Source organism: Bufo gargarizans, chromosome 3, assembly GCF_014858855.1.
Source record: "Bufo gargarizans isolate SCDJY-AF-19 chromosome 3, ASM1485885v1, whole genome shotgun sequence".
In the NCBI taxonomy this organism is placed as follows: Eukaryota; Metazoa; Chordata; class Amphibia; order Anura; family Bufonidae; genus Bufo; species Bufo gargarizans.
In genome coordinates, this window is record NC_058082.1 from 25,515,758 (window position 1) to 25,539,241 (window position 23,484).

The 23,484-nt window shown below is 44.6% G+C and overlaps 1 protein-coding gene across 2 annotated transcripts; it reads left to right on the top strand.

The window, feature by feature from the left end:
* The first annotated feature begins 502 nt into the window (after positions 1-502).
* Positions 503-22,305, top strand: FAM76B (family with sequence similarity 76 member B). 2 transcript variants are annotated; one of them, XM_044285144.1, is made up of 10 exons: positions 503-907; positions 2,747-2,811; positions 6,312-6,366; positions 7,768-7,923; positions 8,013-8,212; positions 9,361-9,408; positions 10,437-10,517; positions 11,742-11,892; positions 15,643-15,744; positions 16,877-22,305. In XM_044285144.1, the coding sequence occupies exons 1-10, from the start codon at positions 824-826 to the stop codon at positions 16,964-16,966; spliced, it is 1,032 nt and encodes a 343-aa protein (XP_044141079.1). In that variant the 5' UTR covers positions 503-823; the 3' UTR covers positions 16,967-22,305. The 2 variants fall into 2 exon arrangements, with proteins under 2 accessions (XP_044141079.1, XP_044141080.1); XM_044285145.1 differs by having other exon boundaries at positions 11,757-11,892.
* The last annotated feature ends 1,179 nt before the right edge of the window (positions 22,306-23,484 follow it).

The window sequence follows — 23,484 nt, forward strand, 5'->3', positions numbered from 1 at the left end:
ACAAATGACCACTAGGTGGCGGTAGAGCTCTGCTTACGTCATCACAATTAGAATGATTGACAAATTAGCCAACTTATCAGAGCGTCGAAGAGAGCAGGAGGCGGTGCCTCACGTCGGCACCATAGCAACCGGCCTCCCCTGTAACGTGATGTATTCTAGCGGCGGGCACGGGGATGCTCGGTGTCGTTATTATGAGTATTGCTTTCTGGATGTGATTCGTAAAGTCATAGCGAAAATAATTAAATAGGGTCTAGTCAAGGTTAGGGAGGATTGACAAATGGGAATGTTTGTGGGCGTGGCTCCACCTGTTGCTTTTTTCATTGGTTAGACCGAAGCCACCAATAGCGTTTCAGGATGCACGGAAGTTTCAGCCAGCTGATTGGCGGAGAGGACATTTATCCTGCGTCTCTATTGGCTTATAGATTCAAACGGGTGTTTCCCGCTCCTGAGAGGCGCGCTGTGATTGGCTGCACCGGCCCCTTCCTTTGTGGTGATGCAGATTTGTCAGTATCCGGTTGCAGCTTTCTTGAATTTTTTTTCCTTTTGTTTATTTTGGGATTTTTTTTTTCTTTCTTAAACGGAAGGGTGAAGAGAGCGGAGCGGAAACGGAACCGGAGCAAATAGAGTCGAAGTGAGGAGGAAAAAGCGTCGTGTTCCGTGCGGCCTCTTGTCTCATCCTGTGGGCGGATTGTGTAATGCGAAGGGGAGCGACAGACTAGGAGAAGGGAAGGGCGCCGGACACAGAAGAGAGAGACTCCGCTCCTGAGAGCAGTCAGACGCCGTGTGTGACCCCGGGCCTCCCGCCCTCCTCCGTGCCCGCAGGATGGCCTCGGCTCTGTACGCCTGCACCAAGTGTAACCAGCGGTACCCGTTCGAGGAGCTCTCCCAGGGCCAGCAGCTCTGCAAGGTCCGTGAGTGGGGGCGAGGCCTAGTGCGGGGGAGGGATGTGGCCCCTCTGTTATTCCCACTGTAAATCATTCCGTTATTACAAGTCACCCAGGAGACTTCTCCATGCAGGGCCCCGAGGATTATCAGTCCTTAGAATAATCACATCGGCAGCTGCAGAACCTCTTGAGGATTAATGGGATTACTTTAGTTTTCTATTCATTTGAAAGATTTGTAAAGTGTTTTATGAGGTTTGCGCGGCAGGCGAGGGGGCGCGTGGAGAGGTTTGCGCGGCAGGCGAGGGGGGCGTGTGGAGAGGTTTGCGCGGCAGGCGAGGGGGCGCGTGGAGAGGTTTGCGCGGCAGGCGAGGGGGGCGCGTGGAGAGGTTTGCGCGGCAGGCGAGGGGGGCGCGTGGAGAGGTTTGCGCGGCAGGCGAGGGGGGCGCGTGGAGAGGTTTGCGCGGCAGGCGAGGGGGCGCGTGGAGAGGTTTGCGAGGGGGGCGCGTGGAGAGGTTTGCGAGGGGGGCGCGTGGAGAGGTTTGCGCGGCAGGCGAGGGGGGCGCGTGGAGAGGTTTGCGCGGCAGGCGAGGGGGGCGCGTGGAGAGGTTTGCGCGGCAGGCGAGGGGGGCGCGTGGAGAGGTTTGCGCGGCAGGCGAGGGGGGCGCGTGGAGAGGTTTGCGCGGCAGGCGAGGGGGGCGCGTGGAGAGGTTTGCGCGGCAGGCGAGGGGGGCGCGTGGAGAGGATTGCGAGGGGGGCGCGTGGAGAGGTTTGCGAGGGGGGCGCGTGGAGAGGTTTGCGCGGCAGGCGAGGGGGGCGCGTGGAGAGGTTTGCGCGGCAGGCGAGGGGGGCGCGTGGAGAGGTTTGCGCGGCAGGCGAGGGGGGCGCGTGGAGAGGTTTGCGCGGCAGGCGAGGGGGGCGCGTGGAGAGGTTTGCGCGGCAGGCGAGGGGGGCGCGTGGAGAGGTTTGCGCGGCAGGCGAGGGGGGCGCGTGGAGAGGTTTGCGCGGCAGGCGAGGGGGGCGCGTGGAGAGGTTTGCGCGGCAGGCGAGGGGGGCGCGTGGAGAGGTTTGCGCGGCAGGCGAGGGGGGCGCGTGGAGAGGTTTGCGCGGCAGGCGAGGGGGGCGCGTGGAGAGGTTTGCGCGGCAGGCGAGGGGGGCGCGTGGAGAGGTTTGCGCGGCAGGCGAGGGGGGCGCGTGGAGAGGTTTGCGCGGCAGGCGAGGGGGGCGCGTGGAGAGGTTTGCGCGGCAGGCGAGGGGGGCGCGTGGAGAGGTTTGCGCGGCAGGCGAGGGGGGGCGCGTGGAGAGGTTTGCGCGGCAGGCGAGGGGGGCGCGTGGAGAGGTTTGCGAGGGGGGCGCGTGGAGAGGTTTGCGAGGGGGGCGCGTGGAGAGGTTTGCGCGGCAGGCGAGGGGGGCGCGTGGAGAGGTTTGTCTATTCTTGTCTGCAAGATGGAGAAGAACGGGACATGTTCTGTCTTTTTTGCAGGACGGACATGCGGATAGCGCACTGTGTGCCGTCCACATATGTAATGAATAGGTCCTCATCTGCAAAAACTGCAGATCAGATGGGGACCAAACATACGGTCGTGTGAGTGGGGTCTTAGTGTCGGAGGTCAGGATGTGATCACAGGGATCATTTACAGAAGGGTTTTACTCGCCACCATTTATCATCTATGCGAGGGATCGGTGGTAAGTGTGGGGCCGCTGGCGGTCTGACCTCTGCGGTAGGTGCAGCGTTCGGCCTTGTCTGCAGAATACAGTCTGAATTGCTAGAAATGACTGTTCTTGTCCTGCACAATGGCCAGGAATAGGTCCTGCTGTGTAATTTGCAGATATTAACCATAACATTTCTTCTTTTCTTTCTTTAGGAGTGTCGCATCGCTCATCCTATGGTCAAGTGCACGTACTGCCGATCCGAATTTCAGCAGGAGAGGTAAGGATTTACATCTCAGCTATAAAGGAGTTTGTGCTATTTGCGGTCTTACATTGGCCGAATCTCTCGCTTTACAAGCCACAGAAAAAAAACAAATCAAAGACAAATTTCCCCCCCCTCTTACCCTTTCTCACTCTGGCAATGGTTCGTCTCTTTACCCGATACTCTTAGATCACAATGTGGTTATGAGACATCCAGTTACTCCATAGCTTGTCGAACTTTTGTCGGCAGCCGTTTTTTAGGAATATGGCTTTTTCATGCACCATGTTAACTTTTAAAGGGAACCTGTCACCGGGATTTTGTGTATAGAGCTGAGGACATGGGTTGCTAGATGGCCGCTAGCACATCCGCAATACCCAGTCTCCATAGCTCTATGTGCTTTTATTGTGTAAAAAGAACGATTTGATACATATGCAAATTAACCTGAGATGAGTCCTGTCCCTGACTCATCTCACATACAGGACTCATCTCAGGTTAATTTGCATATGTATCAAATCGTTTTTTTGACACAATAAAAGCACACAGAGCTATGGGGACTGGGTATTGCCGAAGTGCTAGCGGCCATCTAGCAACCCATGTCCTCAGCTCTATACCCAAAATCCCGGTGACAGGTTCCCTTTAAGCGGACTTCCTCAAGTGTCGGAGGCTCGCCTGTATCCAGTGTAACTTTCACACTTGCGGCAGTGTGATCCGGCGGGCAGTTCCATCGTCTGAACTGCCCGCCAGATCCGCCGATTTGCATGTGTCTGAAAGCATTTGTGAGACGCATCCGGATGCGTCTCACAAATGCATTGCAAGAACATATCCGTTTCTCCGCTTGTCATGCGGACAGACGGATCCGTCCTGTATCCTTCTCTTCTTTTTTTTTTTTTTTTTTTTTTTTTTTCTCTCTTACATTTTTACCGATCAAGGGAATGTTTTCCTCCAGAATAGGGGTCCCTGCTCCTTCCAGAATCAACATAAGATCTTTCCCACCTATGTTTTGCAGCAGAATCTGACCGTGTAGTCCTTGCAGCTTTTAAAATGTTGACACTGCGCTGCGAAGGAATAGACTCAAGGATTCAGTACAGCCAGTCCCCTCGCCGTCTTGGCATACTGCAATGTCTCCAATTTTATCCTAGGCTGAACCCTTCCCCCAACCACCACCATACTAAGGCTCCATTAACACGTCCGCAAGTGTGGTCCGCATCCATTTCGCAATTGTGCGGACCAATTCATTCTCTATGGTGACGGAATGGATGCAGTGAGCATACTGTGTCCTCTCCGCATCCATATTACCATTCTGTGGCGCCGAACTTCCGGTCCATAGCTCCGCAAGAAAATAGAGCATGTACTATTCTTGTCCGCAGCTGCGGACATAAATAGCGCTCCTCTATTTCATGCCGTCCATGTGCGGCCTGGTGTATTGTGGATCGGCAATACACCACGGATGTGTGAATGGACCCTAAATCCCCGAAGATGGAATTAATTCTATGGAATCGATCCAGGGGCAACCAGACTGGGGCGCTGTGGAGTATGTATAGAAGTTGGGGCATCATTACGATCTTGAGGAGATTAACTCTTCCCACTACTGATAGAAACAACTTACACCATGCTCTAATCTTCACTAAATTTTGCCAACGGCAGATACAAATTTAGCTCCTCAAAGTCCATGAGCCTGGGCGAAATTTGAATCCCTTAATACTCTCAACACATGGGATGTTGTTGGCGATGGCCGTGGCAGACACAGCCTGTCCGTCAATGGGAATCGGTGCCGATTTGCCAGTTGATAGTAAGGCCTGAGACAACCTACCAAACTGGTCTATAAGAGACATAATGGCCGACAGGGAAGTTGGCGTATCTCCCAGAAATGGAATCATCAGCATTCAGGACAATGTTATTATTTATTTTATTAACTGGGTAGCAGCTCGCCTCCCTTTTCTCTATGTATAAGGTGCTCTGACTATGACTCGCCCCGTTCATATAATAACAATAAATTACACAAACCTTAGACATGCACACTTTACTTGGAGGAATCCAGAGAAGCCCTATCCATATCATTCAAATATTAATTTCTTGATTAAAAAATTAAATATAAAATACATAAAACAAAAGGGAGAATATGCAAGTATATACAAATGGCTATTGCTTCCCGCATACGCAGAATAAGAAAGACGGCGAGACTGACACATACTATGAGAGATAGGAATACCATAATAAGTGAATATCCATTGTCTTGATTAGATAGTTTTATTCCTGAAATTCAATAATCTAACATCATTTAGATCATCCCTTTTTTACTTTTTATATTTGTTATTTTATATATATTTTTATTTAATTTATAATGTAACATCTTTCTTATGATGTAATGTATTAGGAAGAATAGGGAAGCGATTATCCTATAAAAAAAAAAACGCATTCAATATCCCGTCATTGGTTTCTACAGCTACTGGGCAAACCTGTGTGTCTCCGTGGTAACAGACCACAAGCAAACTCTGTGTAGTCTGATCATGCACTCATTTTGCTGCAGAAAATCGATGACAAATCGGCATGAAGAACTTTCATATATTCCTGACTATTTTTATATATATATTTTTTCTTTAATTCAATAAGACAATTACAACATACATAAATTTACCACTTTAAGAAATAAACACCTTCCAACCCATCCTATGCTCCCTTATACCACAGGAAGCGGAGTTCCCCCCCCCCATCACTTCAAACTGTTCCTGCAGATTTGCCAAGGCATTGAAAGAGATATATCCGTAGCACAAATTGACATTCTGCGGATTTAATCATCCACTTTGCCGCTGTTTTCACGCCTGTAATTCTGTGGTGCAGCATTTATTCCTCGTGGGGAGAAAGCTGTTTTCCAATAAGTGGGGAACTGATGGAAGAAACTGGGCACAGGATCAAACTACACATGTTTGTCTGTCTGTTACCATGGAGACACAGGTTTGTATAGACCCAAATTGATAGGAATATTTTAATCGAGACCTATCGCATAGTTAGATTATATATATTTTTTGTTTTAGATGCATTGGCGCAATAATACACTGATAGTGCGGGTGGACATGGCCTTACCATGCTGTATTTAGTTATCTTTTAACATGCACATGACCGTATGTATTTTACAATCCGCAAAAATTACAGATGACATCCGTGTGCATTCTGTATTTTACAGAACCGGGCCCTAATAGAACAGTCCTATCCTTGTCCGTAATGCGGACAATAATAGGACATGTTTTATTTATTTTTTGTGGAACAGAAATGGAATGCACACAGAGTAACTTCAGTTTTTTTGTGCGGACCCATTAAAATGAATCGTTATGCATACAGTCCGCAAAAAAAAAAAACAGAACGAACACAGAAAGGAAATACGTTCGTGTGCATGAGCCCTTATCAAGACAAAAATGCCGTCCTGAATACTGACGTGAGTGGTGTACCACCAACGTTTTGTGCCTCGCTTTCACCTTTTTCATGCCGTTTCTTATTTTGTCCTCTTTTCTGACTATCTCTAGTAAAACCAACACTATATGCAAGAAATGTGCGCAAAATGTTAAGCAGTTTGGGACGGTAAGTTGCATTTTTATTTATTCGTACTTTTACTAGGACGGATGTGTAGATGACTTCAAAGTCACAGATTTCTATATAGTACATGATATACATGGAAGGAGCCCAGGTTTCTACCCAGTCTAGCTCCATACCTTGCTGGGACATCTGCCACTGTCCCCTAAGGTTGATTACACCCAAAGACGCCACAGATTGGACTTCCTATGGATCTGTTCTAACCACAGCCATGTGAAAACCCTGATCACTGTTTATTTGCAGTGCCTCATGTAGGCCCTCAGTGCCCATAGCTCTGTAACTTGGTAATATTAACCAGGCACCCAACTTTGCTGTGTGACATTTACACCCACCACCCGTGTACATGACAGAGGACCTGCCCAAAAAATGTGGCCCCTGTGCTTCACTGCGAACACTTGTGTAATATTGCAGTCTGCATGCTTTCCTCTGTGCAGCCTTCTTTCTCTGTGGGACATGTTTATTAACCTGTTAAAAGGCTTTTCCCATCTCGACATCTTTGGCATATGGATGGGATATGTCCAATGAGTGTGGGTCCCACCTCCGAATTGCTCAGAGAACAGCAGAAGGAAAAAAAATATAACTTTTTAAACATGAGCATTCTGCCCATTAGGATAACTTTCAATAGACTTGATGATCCTAGAATTATTGTGGTTGCTTTGGGTAATAGGGAAAACTTTTTTAAAGGGTAACCGTCATGTTTTCATCAAATCTATTTAACATTTGTTAGTGCTGCAGCAGCATTATGCATAACGCAATCTTTAGTTTCTTCACTTACCACTGTTTTCCTTGAGTTTTTCCCTTAGTTACGGCTGTTTAAACATTCTCTCACTTCCCATTCACACTTGCTGTAGCCAGCAGCTCCCTGCCAGCCAATCAGATTGGATTACTGAGACACGCCTCCTCACTCTGAAGCCTAATGCAGCCATGCAGTGTGAAGGACCGCCCCTCTGTCTTCTGTTTACACTAAAAGGAAGACAGACAAGCCCTAGCAACAGTCTTTTAAGGGAGCAGAGGAAAGGGACAGGGGACATTAATGAAAGCTGTTATTATAAGGCAATTACAGATCCTGTGACAATAGTTGACAGACTAACTCTGGTATACATGCCTAGCTCTAACAAACTAGCAAATTTATAAAAATATATGACCGTTACCCTTTAATAAAGTTAGTTTTGTAAAAACATATTCTTGTACTGTAGATTCTGGATGGTTATCCTTTTGTTCCCCATTGGGGGAGATGGATGAGAAAAATAGATTTGTCCTGAAAGCCCAAACTAGGATGTTCCTTAAAGTGGTTACCTCATGACTAAAATGAAAATCAAACATTGTGTAGTACATAAGAATCTCCTACTGTGTTTTCTTTACCATTTTTCCTCCATTTATTCTTTGCAGCCTAAGCCTTGTCAATACTGTAATATTATAGCAGCGTTCATTGGCACCAAGTGTCAGCGCTGCACCAACTCAGAGAAAAAATACGGACCTCCACAAACCTGTGAACAATGCAAACAGCAGTGCGCTTTTGACCGGAAGGAAGAAGGTAGAAGAAAGGTAAGCGCATCGTAGAGCATCCAATGCCAAACGCTTCTCCAAGGCGTCTAATGTGGTTACAGTTCTGATCCGCTCATTTCTGCGTTCAGGTTGATGGGAAGTTGCTGTGTTGGCTTTGCACGCTCTCCTACAAGAGGGTTCTCCAGAAGACTAAGGAGCAGCGGAAAAGCTTGGGCTCCACCCACTCTAATTCTTCATCCTCTTCTCTTACCGAGAAAGACCAGCATCATTCTAAACACCATCATCACCACCATCATCACCACCACCGGCATAGCAGCAGCCACCACAAGTAAGTGTCGACTCCTTTCACAGTGAGCTACAGATCAGCTTTCACAGTATTTTGCCATAATTTTATGTATTTGTAACCCTTAAAGGGGTTGTCTCACTTCAGGAAATGACATTTATCATGTAGAGAAAGTTAATACAAGGCACTTACTAATGTATTGTGAATGTCCATATTGCCTCCTTTGCTGCCTGGATTCATTTTTCTATTACATTATACACTGCTCGTTTCCTTGGTTACGACCACCCTGCAATCCAGCAACGGTGGTCGTGCTTGCACACTAGTTAACAGCACCAGCCGGGAGCACGCATAGGCCGGCTCTTTTTCCTATAGTGTACAAGCATAGCCACTACGGCTGGATTGCAGGGTGGTTGTAACCCCTGGTTACGAGCTGTGTATAATATGATGGGAAAAATGAATCCAGCCAGCAGAGGAGGCAATATAGATAATCACAATACATTAGTAAGTGCCTTGTATTAACTTTCTCTACATGATAAATGCCATTTCCTGAAGTGAGACCGCCCCTTTAACTGGTAATCTACACAGCTTTGGAAATTGATGCCTATAGACTGCAGCCGGCAACCTTCGGCACTGCAGTTTCCAGCATGCTCAATTTACTTCTATGGGCATTTCAGGAACAACTGAGCAAGTATACATTCTGGGAGTTGTCGTTTCTACAGCTGGAGTGCCGATGGTTGCTGTCCCCGGGACTACAGGTTGCTTTGTTGCTACTAGTATTTCATTGACTGCAGAATATAGCGGAAAATAAAATTTTAAAGGGGTATTCTCTTCCTATAAAGTGATGGCAAATCACTAGGGTATGCAATCACTTCATGATCTGTGGAGATCAGACCACTATATATGTGGCCTCATCGCCCATAAAGTGAAATATACTGTATAACTTATTGTCTAAACTACACTGGTAAAATGTGTTGCTTTTTTCCTCTGGAACATGAGCTGTTTTCTTTTTTTTTTTTTTTTTTTTTTTTTATGGGCTATCATGTCTATTTGTCTATGTAATGTGATCGTTTCTTGGTTGTCAACAAATTGTTTGTAACAATTTTTTTTTTTTTTCATACTTGATAGTAGGTGTTTTTGCATTTTTATTAGAAGTATGTTTTATTTTAACACAATCTGTATCTTGTCTCCTTTAGATTAAGTAGCCTAAGCCCTGAAGTAGACCAGGGAATTTGGAAGCAAAGGTACGTACAAGGTTACAATACACTAAACAAAAGAAATGTGAAGCAAAGTAATACTACTTTGCTTTGGGTCTTTTTATTTATTTATTTTTTTTTTTAAGTAGGCTCCATAGTGTGCAGCTTCGGTGCTTAAGCGATCTTCTGGTTCCCAGCATGTCTACCTCAGGCCAGGTCATATGCACCACTTCAGCCAGTGAATGGCCTCCGCAGTCACGTGTCCCCATGTGGCACATGACCCAGCAGTGACATACTGCTATGGGACACTTCACCGCTGAGGTTGGTTATTGGCTTATACCACGCATGTCATCTGTCTGTACCCTGGCCAGAGGTAAGCAAGCCAAGTACCAGAAGGTCGCATAATGGAGCCAGGGCACAGGGCTGAAGTGGTGGGGATCAGGTATGATCTTTCCTTAGGTACCACATGTTAGGGTGCTTACTTTGAAAAAGACCCAATCCTGCATATTCCTTTAAGGTCTCGTGCAAACAAACTTACATTTATTTATTTTTTGTCCACATCCAATCTGCATTTTTTGCGGCTCTAATGGGGCCACAAAAGATGTGGACAGCACACCATGTGCTGTCTGCATCCATATGTCCGTTCCATGACATCGGCAAAAATATAGAACATGTCTTATTTTTGTCTGTATTATGGACAAGGGTAAGACTATTTCAATAATGGGCAAAATGCGGAACGCACATGGCCGGTACCCACGTTTTGCGGAAAAACTGCAACATTAGTATCCATGAGCCTTAAGAATGTTTTCTGCGTCAGTGGTTGGATCACCTATGTCCAGATTGCACGGTATTACATGGCTGCCCATTCATTTAAATAGTCCCATTTATGATTACCTTGCCCTTGCTGCAGGGAAAACTTGGGGCAGCATAGATGATTACTGGGGTTTTCAGCAGCTGGGCTTGCAATGGTCAGTAGATGGCTGCTGGCTTGAAGAAATTTTGTCCTGTTGGTACGGCTGTGAATATCTGATACTACATCATTCAGACCAGTGAGTTATGTGAACTCTTTGTTGCAGTCATAAATCCACTACAGCAATTCAGAACGAAACTCCAAAGAAAAAGCCCAAATTGGAAACCAAGCCATCCAATGGAGACAGGTATGCGTATTAAAATTGTGGGTTTGATCCCTGTATCTCTTCATTTAGATATGGTACAGCAATTATTTTTTTAGAGACTCTAACATGTCCTGCTACTTTTGGGGCGGTAGGTGCGCCCTGCAAAACAGCATTCCTGGTTTTATCAAACAAAATCACAGCTGCTGCCCCTGTGACCCTGAGACAAGCGCTTATGGATGAGATCTATCAAAATGTGGGCTGCAGAGATGTTTTAGGGGATTGGAGGGTCAAAGGACATAGAACAGCAATTTTCAGTTGTGTATTTGTTTCTGACTTTCTAGGCTCAGTTCAAGTTATTTTCCTTTTATTTACCTTCCTTCAAAAATTCAGCTGCACTTCTCAACTTCTTCATGAGGTCATGAGATCTCTTCTGCCAGTAAAAAGTATCAGCGGGACTTAAATGCTGTCATTTGCATGGTGAATCCTTTGGTTTCCCCCCCCATCGACAGCCATACACACAGAGGATTGCGCTCAATAGCTTGAAAAAGGACAGTTTAAACTAGAGGTCTAAACTTTGCCGCTGCACTTTATCTGGCTGGTTGAAATAAAGATGGGTATAGTAAAAAGAAACTGTGTGCCGTATGAAATTGTCCTCCTGATAAATATGGCTCTACGAGTGGAGGCATCTGGAAGGGACGTGCACCTAAAGGGTTGCCATTCACATAAGATCAAAGTCGGACATAATAGTGGATTTCGTCCATTCCTGCCTATTGTCATTAGAAAAATCGCCAACAGCAGACTTGCCTGCCGAAAATGCAATTCGCCGTGCTGAAAACCTTCAGCCGAAACTGCAAGTTGATGGCATGATCAGCTGAATTCAGCAAATCACTTGTCATTGTGCTCAAGCACCAGGGAGTCTGGTTTTATAAAAAACTGAATCCCTAGTCGGGCAGTTTAGTTGGAATCCTTCATACGAATGATCCCATGGACGACTGATCAGCCACAATGCACCTGATCATTATCTCAACTGTATGGCCAGCTGTGGTCAGAGTAGGTTCTATCATTTTGGCCCCCGATGTTTGTTGTGGGTTTTTTTTTGGGGTTGGGGGGGGGGGGGATGCTGGTGCACCTACCACTCACTAGGCTAGGCCTATTTGTAAAGCTGTTTACCTATGTGCTGTGAGATTTTTCCACCACCATGTTAATTATGCTCATGTTACCAACCTCATATTATTTTTGATATTACAATAAATATTTGAATTCCAGCATGTATTATTTTAGTAGTTCGATCAATCAGTCGACGGACAGCAGCGGTACAGACAACTTTGTCCTTATCAGTCAATTGAAAGAGGAAGTTATGTCGCTGAAGCGTCTCCTGCAGCAGAGAGATCAGACTATTCTAGAAAAGGATAAAAAGGTAAGTCACCCGCTGCTCCAAAAGCGCATGTGTCACAAGAAAACTTTTCACACTTAGCTGTCCATGGCAGGGGCCCGTCCACTGCCTATGGAGTGGTGTCAGTTTTAGGACTATTCATATCTCTTACAAATACTGGCAGCCAAAGAAAAAAAAACATTTTGGGGGTAATACAAAAATGTATAGTGGTGCATTAATACTGTAACAGCTTAAAAAGAACCCCCATAATATAGACATAAGTCATTTAAACAGTGTGCAATAACCAGAAGAAAAATAAAAATAAAGGTGATATATATAAAGCTTTGATGCATTTATTTTATAGATATTAAAATAACATTTATCACTTGTGCAATTTCATATACTACAGACATAAGTCAGGAAGATAATGATACGGGATAAATAAATGGAGCTTATTGATCAATTGTAATATTGGCTATGGTGACTACACTAGAGTGGTATGTTATCATTATGTATGACATAGTATTAGGCTACTTTCACACTAGCGTTCGATCGGATCCGTTCTGAACGGATCCGATCATATTAATGCAGACGGAGGCTCCGTTCAGAACGGATCCGTCTGCATTATATTGGCAAAAAAAAGCTAAGTGTGAAAGTAGCCTGAGCTGATCCGTCCAGACTTTTACATTGAAAGTCAATGGGGGACGGATCCGCTTGAAGATTGAGCCATATTGTGGCATCTTCAAACTGATCCTTCCCCATTGACTTACATTGTAAGTCTGGACGGATCCGCACGCCTCCGCACGGCCAGGCGGACACCCGAACGTTGCAAGCAGCGTTCGGGTGTCCGCCTGCTGAGCGAAGCGGAGGCTGAACGCCGCCAGACTGATGCAGTCTGAGCGGATCCGCATCCATTCAGACTGCATCAGGGCTGGACGGAAGCGTTCGGGTCCGCTCGTGAGCCCCTTCAAACGGAGCTCACGAGCGGACAGCCGAACGCTAGTGTGAAACTAGCCTTACTTAGTATAATCTCAGATGAAAGGCACATAAAGTGTAGTGACTCAATCTATGATTTAAAGCAGGGGTGCACAACGTTTCCTGGTTGGGGGCCACATTGACAGACTGAACCAATGAGGAGGGCCTTTGGCTATTGAACTCTTTACATCAAGGGTTAACAACAAAACAAACCCCTACCGTGATTCTGCAATTTACAGAAATGCCTGTTTGGGCACACTGCAGGGCTCAGAAGGCAAGGAACGCCATATGATTTTTGGAGGGCAGATTTTGCTGCAATGGTCTTAGGGTGCCATGTTACATTTGAAGAGACCCTGAGGTATCCCCACAGTGAAAACCCCCAAAAAGTGACCACATTTTGTAAAATACACCACCCAAGGAATTTCTAAGGGGTGTAGTGAGCACTTTCACCCAACAGGCGTTTCATAGCATTTATAGCCCTTGGCTGTAAATTTTTTTTTTTTTAAACACTATTTATTTTATTTTACACTGTGTCCCCCATAAGGTCATACAAGACCTCTGGAGGACATGTTTGTATCATTTTTTTTAATTTATTTTTTTACTATTGATTTCTCTTGTAACTGGAGCTGACATAGTAGCCCTAGTTACAGGGTAAATACACCACCAGGAGAGGCTGTACAGCATTATCCTATACTGTACAGCCTCAGTGCAGGGCTGATCGAGGTCTGTGGAAGACCCAGGAGCTCCTTTGCTTCTCCGGTGTTTACATGACGGACAGGAAGCAGCAGATCGCTTCTTCAGCTGTATACACAGCGCTCGTTCAGCACATTGTTTACAGCGATCTACAAGGCAGGGACCCCCCAGGAACGGTCCCTGCCTTCTCTCTGGGGTGCCCTGCTGTCACACCGACAGCAGGCCCCCCACTTGGCAGCCGCATGATTAGCGTGCAGCTGCCATCTCTGAAAGGACGTTCAGAAATGTCCGATCAGAGATAAACCCGACAGCCCAGAACGTTTATAGTCAATGAGCGGTCGGGAAGTAGTTAATCAACCTCAGCACACTTTGATACTCGACTGTAGCTGGTAAAAAAAAAAAAAAAAAACTGTCCTGTCAAACACCCCTTAAATCGCTTCAATAAATGGACTATTTATTACCACTCAACACCCTCCAGAGTCCAGTAGCCCAATCATCATTTTGCCCGGGCAGAATTCAACTTTTTATGTATTTCCCATTCTATAAACAGAGGCCTCACACATCTGTATCCGTCATATTTGTGAAGGGTCTGTTGTGTCAGTTTTTGTCATCTGTATTGTACGTGCACTGGTAGGAAGAAAAGGGAATTCCCACTGACCGAACACGAAAGACTCTGGTCAGTGGGGTCCAACCTCTGGGTCCCCCACAATCACTAGAACGGAGACCCCAGAGTAAATAGACGGCAGTCTTGACTGGGCACCTATAGAGAATGAATGGAGCCGCATCACCCTTGCATGAGCGCCTCTCCATTCACTTTAGGACCCTGTCCTAGTTCTCAGAAGGGATCCCACAGGTCAGACCCTCACTGATCAGATACCTACCACCTATACACAGGATGGGAGCCATCTATCCCTTTAGGGATAGTTTAACAGTTTCCAAACATTTTATTTGAAGTACACCGCAGCATGCTGGTCCACCAAAATCCACTTTTATTCAGTCGCCGGATCATCTGAGGTTTTCTGGATCCTGTAAAACGTTTCACTTATAGAGGCTAAATCGCATTTCTTTGTGGATTCTCACTTACTGAACATTATTACATCAGTAATCTTAAAGGGACACTGACAGGCCCAAAAAGCATATTTAGGTATATATATGACAGTACAGGTCATATAAAGTGTATTCGAATCATCTAAGTATCCCCCCTGTCCACCTTATAAATACAGTAAAAAGGTTTTATAACCTGCTTTCATCGTGTTCAATCTGCCCAAGGGTCGGTGTTTCATCTCAACTTGCGCCCAGCCAGCCTCGCCACAACTGCCGTTTGAAGCGCCGCCCAGCTAATCAATATTCACTTCGCTGGGCGGCTACTAGTGTCCCCGGCCATCTTCAGCGCATGCGCCCGGCACCCTCACTGGCCAGGATCGCATCGCGCCTGCGCACAGTCTGATTCCTAGAGGCCGATGCAGTCTGTTTAATGCGCATGCGCCGGGCACAGCAGCGCTTCAGAGTAGCCGCCCAGCTAAGTGAATATTGATTAGCTGGGCGGCGCTTCAAACGGCAGTTGTGGCGAGGCTGGCTGGGCGCAAGTTGAGATGAAACACCGACCCTTGGGCAGATTGAACACGATGAAAGCAGGTTATAAAACTTCTTTTTACTGTATTTATAAGGTGGACAGGGGGGATACTTAGATGATTCTAATACACTTTATATGACCTGTACTGTTATATATATATATATATATATATATATATATATATATATATATATATATATATATATATATATATATATATATACATATGCATGCATGCTTTTTGGGCCTGTCAGTGTCTCTTTAAGTTGATTGTACTGTAGAGGCTTTGCAGAAGATGAGGGGGAAAACTCCTTTTGTTGACATCAATAGCAGTTGATTGGCTGTAGGTTATGCAACTTGGCTACGAAATCCCCCCCCCCCCCCCCCCCTTCCTTTTTAAAGACCTGTGATTGTCTGTTTCCTGCACCCCATTTGAGTCTCATCCACTGTGTTGGAAAGTTGCCTGTGTGGCTTTAGAAAGGGGCATCCCACTACAAGGTGATTCGTTCATTTTTACTTGATATTAAATCCTTTGATCTTATTATTTTCCTCAGCTTACAGAACTGAAGGCAGATTTCCAGTATCAAGAGAATAATTTGAGGACAAAGATGAATGGCATGGAAAAAGCTCACAAAGAATCTGTGGAGCAGTTGCAGGTATGGTCTGACGCTACCCCCTCCCCCTTTAGGGCAGGCTCTCATTGGGCACTTGCATTATGTCTTGAGTGGTTGCACTTTAAAGGGGTTGTCTGGTATTTTATATTGATGGCCTATCCTGAGGATTGAACACCCCTGCACCTCCACCGATCAGCTGTTCTGCTGTAGCACCCCCCCCCCCCCCCCTCATCCTTAGGGCAGGCCATCAATAAAAAAAGTACCAGAAAACCTATTAAGCTGCCCACAGACACTTAGATTTACTGATTGCAATCCCAGCAGCTAATTTGGTCCAGTTGTATGCACTTGTATACTCAACCAGTTGACATACATGTGAGCCTAAGGGCCCATACAGACGGCCATTTTTGCATCGCGTCATGGATGCGCACCTGAATGGGTCCGCAATCTGGAAGGTACGGAAGCACTACAGAGTGCATCCGTGGGGTTTCTCTCCATGCCTCCACACCGCAAAAATATAGAACATGTTATAATTTTTTATTTCATTTTTTGTGGTGCGGACGGACCACGGATCCATTCAAGTTGAATGGGTCTGGATCCGTCTGCGGCAGCCGCACGGATGTCGCCCGTGCATTGGGGACCAAAAATTGCAGTCCCCATTGCACGCAACTGCCATGTGCATGAGCCCTTAAAGGTGTTTTCCCATCTCGGACAATGGGTGCATATCACTAGGATATGCTCCCATTGTTTGATAGGTGCGGGTCCCACCTCTGGGACCCCCACCTACACTTGAGTACGGAGCCTGGAAAGTTATGGAGGGCGCACTGCGTGTACATCTGCCCTCCATTCTTTTCTATGGGGCAGCCGAGAATAGCTAAGTGCTGACTCTATTTCCGTCGGCCCCATAGAAATCAATGGGAACTGTAGCCTAACAAGCGTGGTGCGCTCCCATTCACTACTACGGGGAGAGCGCTTGGTGGTCCTCGCCACCACCTTCCCAAATGTGGGGACCCGCACCTATCAGATAATGGGGGCATGTCTCAGATGGGAATACCCCATCTGTATGGAGGTGGGCTGCTGAGACTTTCAGTGAATGGGGGATCCGAGGACTATAAGCCGGTGTGTTAAGTTTCCACTACTTAGATTCCATTTTAATTTTTTTATTTATTCTTTTTAGGGCAAAAATCGAGAATTGCTGAAGCAGGTCGCAGCTTTATCAAAGGGTAAAAAGTTTGACAAAAGCGGCAGCATCCTGACCTCTCCTTGAGGACCTGTCTAGCTTGGAGGACTTGGTTTAGATTTTTTTTTTTTACTACTATTCTGTGAAGCCCTTAAAAATGATCTAGTAACAAGGGAATCTTCTAGCCTTTATCTTTTAGTTTTTTACCAGACTTAGTAATCAATTTTAATGAGACAAAAAGCAACTTCAACTGGCTTGAGGACACCTGGTTATTTCTGCAGAACGCATCGCGCCATTTTCAGAAATACATACGGCAATAAAACGTAAGCTAAACAGCTGCTGGCCTTGTGCTATTAGGCGGCTGACATCTGCTGTGACAAATACATGACTACAGTATTTGCTTTTGGGGGGATGAGATTATTATTTTTTTATTTTACAATCTCATTACTGGATTATTGCTGGTTCTCAAACCTCCCCGTCCTTTCACCTTCTGCTGACAAGACAAAAACGGTTGCTTTGCCAGTGGCTCTGTTCACACTTATGTTAAAATTTCCTTTTTTTCGGCTCTGTAATTGGATGAGAGAAAAGAAAATAACTGCTGGCTGGATTCATCATACGACAGGCCCAAGTGGAGGTCCATCAGATTTCCATCATGGTGTCAGTCAGACGTATGAACAGAGCCATGAAGGGGTTTTCCGGTTAATAGATATTGATGGCCTTTCCTCAGGATACGTCATCAGTATTGGATCGGTGGGAGTCCGACACCTGGCACCTCACCAGTCGGGCAGCCTCTGGAAACTATACAGTGGGTGGAAGGCTCCGTCCACTCTAGTTTTGGGAGCTCAGACATGGTACCCCGACATGCCACTATATGGGACAAAACATTCTGCCTCTCTCCACTTATAGCTGATCGTGGGGGGAGCGGGGTGTTGGACCCCCACTGATCTTTTGTTGATTACCTATCCATCAATATCTAATGGAAACCCCCTCTTTAGTCAGTATATAAAGTCTTTCCATTTTAGTTAAGAAGAAATAAAGTATTTAAATATAAATCCTTGTGAATGATCCCCCTTTACATGCAGTTCTATCTGTTTCAGGGAAACTGGAGCAAAGCTTTTTTACCTTTCCAGCTCCCTTGGCTTAATAGACTCCTTACAAGAGAGATTGAGACAGGCAATTACTGCATTTCCCAGGGAAAGACTGGTGACCAGACATCTAAGGGCTCTGACAGTGCCCGCTATTCGAGCAGGACTAGCGCCAATGGCTGACAAACATGGCACTCGTTTGCAGCAGCCCATTACAACGGCCGATGCTAAGTGAATGTTGGAGAAATGATGGCTGTCATAGGCGTTCCTCTCGTTCCGTTCTGATGGTTATTGGCAGCCCCTACCTGATTACATAGGGGTATATGCTGCCCAATCCTGATGAAAGATGCCAAGCAGTTGCTCATTGATCAGCGGCACGATTTATACTGGCCAATTACTGGGAATGTGCAGTCCTAGGAAGGCTTGTTCCCCATAATTGTCCCCAAAATCATTAGGTGTAATAGGGCCCTAAGTGCTTCGGTGACATCCAGCTATTCCAGAAACAGGTTATCTTGACAGGAGGATCATTCAAGGACTTGTATTTACTGAATATCCACCTATAGCAACATTTGTAAGTCCTACCGGTACATTCCGAGGAAATTATTTCTTAATCTCGACTAACTTCCAGTTTTTCTGATACAGACCTCCGAATCCCCAGCCTAATTCATTAAATTCTGACTTCCTACAGCTTTTTACAAGTTTTTATGTCGCTCATATTTCCTAAAAAAAATAAAAAATTTTACACATCACAAATTTTCCGTAACTGTATTTTAACATAACCCTGAAATCCAACAGTATTTACTGAGCCTCATTTAAGGCTGACACCTCTGTAGCGAGCGCTTCTCAGCAGACATCTCATTGTTGTCACAGGCAGGATTGCAATGACCGATATCGCCTGTCACAGCTGCTCAGGCAAGATGGCTGCCCCCATGATGCACAGAAAATAGAATTGGGTGGTACACTATTGAAACTGAGCCCGATTTGTATTTACCTGTCTCTGAGCAGGGGATTTGGAGCTCTGTATTAGAAAACATGGAAACCATGTAAAGATTTTATATTTTTTTTCCCCCCATGCAATCTGCACAAAGACCAGCATTTTGGACTGTTGTGGATGATTTTCCAGTGCGGCCATTCGCATTAAGGAGAATGCAGCGATCCGCCATCTTTGTAGTAGTTACCAGAATGAAGACTATTCCTCACTTTTGTACAGTGCCTGCGTGCTTTTGTAAGATATGTTGTGGATTTTTACTTGCAAGTGCCTTTGGTGTTCCTTTTAATTTATAGGAGTGTTGAGGGAGTCGTGTACATAGAAATCTTTGTCTGTATTGAAATCATGTTTTCATTTTTGTACATGTATCTAGCGGTCAGGCGTTTAACCTCTCTTGTGCCAAAGGGCCAGGGAAAGGATTGCTCCATTCTGGCGTAGAAGTGATCAGGACTAGGAATGACCTTTACTGTTGCCTGAACCAGGTCACCTGCATGACGTTTGCCTATTCTTCCCGGTCACTGTCCAGACGGACTTCTTTGAAGGCTAAACGTGGGGTGGAAATTGCCTCCCATCGTTGTCAGCGGGAGGCTGGGGATTACGGCCGCAGCGCTCCGCTTTCTTGGCTTGGTCACAGCAATAAGTGGCTATTCACATGACCGTATTTTCGGTTTGTGTCCAATGCAAATATTTTGCGGATCACACACAGACCCGTTCATTTCAATGGGGCTGCAAAACATGTGGACTGCAGCGCACCGTTTTGCAGACAAGAATATTGTTACAATGGGGCCCGCAAAAAGTGTGGGATGCACACAGACAACATCGGTGAAACTGATACGCTCGTGTATAGCCCCTAAACCTGTGAATGGCCAGTTGTTACATGGCTTGTAAGACCAGATGTCCAACCCCTGTGACTAATGAATGCAAGTTAAATCCCATCAAACACTAGAACGACCACAGTTCGCTTAATACACTTAGTAATAGATAAAACATTGGGGAATTTTAATCCATATTTCGCCCAATCGTGATCCTTTCACTGGGCTGTGGTCGCGGCGCTCTGCAGATCCGTGTCAGCTTGTACCGCCTAAAGCTTCCAAAAAGAGAAAAACCTTCAGCACTCGCCAAAAAAAAAAGTCCAAATAATTTATTTCATCCATATTAAAAGGCGATGTAGGTACTCTCTTACTAGCGTGTTTTGGGTGAAGCCCTGAAACGTGTTGGTAAGGCATCTTTTAATATGGATTTAATAAAGTATTTATGGGGTAATTTATGAAACTAGTGTAAAGTAGAACTGATTCCACCTTTTAATTTTTGAGAGCTCTTTTGAAAAATGAAGGGTGGAATCTGATTGGTTGCTAGGGGCAACTAAGTAATTTCTACTTTACACCAGTTTGATAAATGACCCTATTAGGTTTTATTTTGTGCCGAATGTTATTTTTCATTTTGGAATGATTTTTTTATTTGCAGGTGCAGTTGTTATTTTGGGGTGAAATGGTCAGAACCTGTTTTTTATTTTTGTTGTTCTCAGATCATGCTGCAATTTCATTCTTTTACATAAGTCTTGCATTGAAGACTTGTGGTGTTATATGCCCAGGTGAAATGGTGTTAACATTTGGTCCTGTGTATGAGGCAACCATATTCCCGGTCCCCCATCTTGCTTTTTACATCCAGATATTCTATTTCTGTGAGCAGTGCATTAAAAAAAGGTCAGCAGCTGCAGCGCTAGTTTATACGGCCCGTTTGTATGCGACCTGTTAATTAGGTTCGTCAGATGCCACAGTAAAGGAATTTGTATAAGGGGACATTCACACGATTATGTTTTTTTTTGTTTTTTTTTTGCACTATTTGGGCATATGGATGTAAATGTGGGATGGGGGGCTATTAGCCAGGGCAAAGAGCTGCTTCGTGGAGGGACTCTCTGGTTCTCTCTCCTTAATGGAGTATTCCTGTCTCAAATGTTTATAGCATATCTATAAATGTCTGAAAGGCACGTCTCGCCTTTAGGACCCACACCTAAGTGTACGCTTCCATAGCCCTCCCTAAAAGCGAGGTGCTCGCTGTCCTATGCCGTTTCGGTAACTCCCATTTAGTTATATGGAGCCATGTAAAGTCTAGCGCGGCACAGTCGGCTGTTTCCTTAGTTCTGGCCACCACATTTTGACTGGACGAGGTCATGGGCTGCCCATCCTGAGAGAGAAATTACTTGCCAATAACCATACAGATCATTGGTGTTACCCATATAAGCTACATAAACCAATGTAGTAGTGTATCCTTAAAGGGGTTCTCCCATGATTGATCTAAAAATGAAAATCATACGTCGTACAGTACATGCCAATCTTTTTATAACAAAGCTAGAACCAGCCCTGTACCTTACATGGATCAGAGATCTCCACATTCATTGCTTCAATTGCTCTTCTAGATGTAGTTTAGGCAGACGGCTCAGGGGCTGTGTCCTTTCTGCTGCAGTTCCCACCCCCCCCCCCCCCCCCCCCCACCCCTTAACTATCACAGCTTATAACTTAAGATACAGCTGCTGACAGTTCAAGGGTGGAACTGAGCATGTGCAACCGACCTCAGTAGCTGGACGTGCACATTACTATACAGATTAAACACCAGGGGGAGACATTAGTGAAGTTAAGAGAATATCTCACAACTGGAGCATTTTTTTTACCAAAGTATATTATCCGGGAAATTATATCCTCAGGATAGGTCATCAATAACAGATTGGCATGGGTCTGATGCCCAGGACCCATGTGATGTCACTGTACATCAGGTCACATGGCCTACTTGCAGCTCAGCCACATCCAAATCAATGGAGTTGGGCTGCAATAGCAATTTCTAAAGAACTAGTAATTCATGCTGTAAGTAATATTTAATGGTGGCACAGCCCTTTTAAGTTTAGGCCAGTCTTGGAATTTGCCCACATTTAGTCTTCAATTAGTCTGTGTTGTATGGGTAGAGTACTCCTTAATACTTGGCCAATTTTACATAATTTAAAATCGAATCAATCTGCTATGGGGGGGCGGGCTTCACTTATTTATGTAGAATTATTAAATAGTTTGGGAGTTAGTACAGGTTTTTTTATTTAATTTTAGTCTGGCGAGAATCAGGATAAAGTTACCGTATATGTATATATTTAGAGCCCAACACTGTTAGTTGTCTAATTAAACCGAGCAATGAACTGGATTTGTCTGAATTTTATTTAGCATATTTAAAAAAAAATAAAGATTTTAAAAAATACACACATTGTACAGGTTTATTTTATGTGAAGACTGTAATAAGCTTTTTTTAATTTTTATTTTATCCCTCCTTTTCCTTTTTTTATCATAAGGTCATATAAATAACAGCAAGTACCTTTTCCCAGATATATCTAAGTATTTTATTGTGTTCTAATTTTTTTTATTTTTTTTTATTTAAAATTTCTTTTATATATACTTTTTTTTAGGGGCTTCACAGTATTAAGTCCTCAGTACATGTTACTACTACTACTATATCGTAACCTCATATTTTTTTTATTTTAACTTTTAAAATTGTATTAAATAAAGATTAAAAAGATATATTGGAATTCTATTCTTGATCTTGGCTCTGTAGTGAACTGAATGGGAGTTTTATTTCATGTGGAATGGATTAAGATGTATTATGTTGTGCTTGTTCAGGATATTTTCAGATGTTTAGTGGTATTATACAGTGAGGAATTATTTTCTCACTTTTTTTTTTTTCTTTTTGTGCATTTGACGCTTGTGAATATGCATTTTCCGAACTTCCATCATGTATATCTGTCCCAAATATGCAGTCTGAAACTTGACAAAATCTGCTTTTCACCTGTATAGATTATTTGAATACAGTACTTGCACATCTTACTGTTGGCATTTTGTAAAAAAAAAAATTTTTTTTTCTAAATCCAATCCAATATTTCACAATAAAAACAGTGATAAAAAAAAGCTGTGTATTTTATTTGGTCTGTAAATAATACATAACATGATTCAGATGTTTCTCAGAGGACTGTGCTTACCATTTACATAGTGGACATGGTTTTCTTCTCTTACAATAAATGTTGACCCATGTTTCTATCTACTGTACTTTGCTGCTATCTTGTGGCCATTGTTATATTTGGTTTATGAAGTTATCTACAGTTGTAATTTCCTTATGTCATTCATCTTGTGACTCTTCCTCCTCTGTGAGCTCACAACCTATGTCCTTCAGTATTTTTCGGTATGTCAGAAGTGCATCACAGAGCTGGCGGTCATTTATCAAAAGTAGAACTGGCTTAGTTGTCCATAGCAGCCAATCAGATTCCACTTTTCATTTTCCAAAGGAGCTGTCAAATGAAAGTTGGAGTCAGATTGGTCGCTATGGGCAACTAAGCCAGCTCTACTTAACACCAGTTTGATAAATGACCCCATTTGTTTCTCAAGGTACATCTATTGCATCTCTCTCACTGGAATTCTACATGTCGGTAGGGAAATGATTACAGCGAGTTCAGTTTTTCATTGCTTGTACCACCCACACTCATCACGGTGGCAGAAAAGATGCTA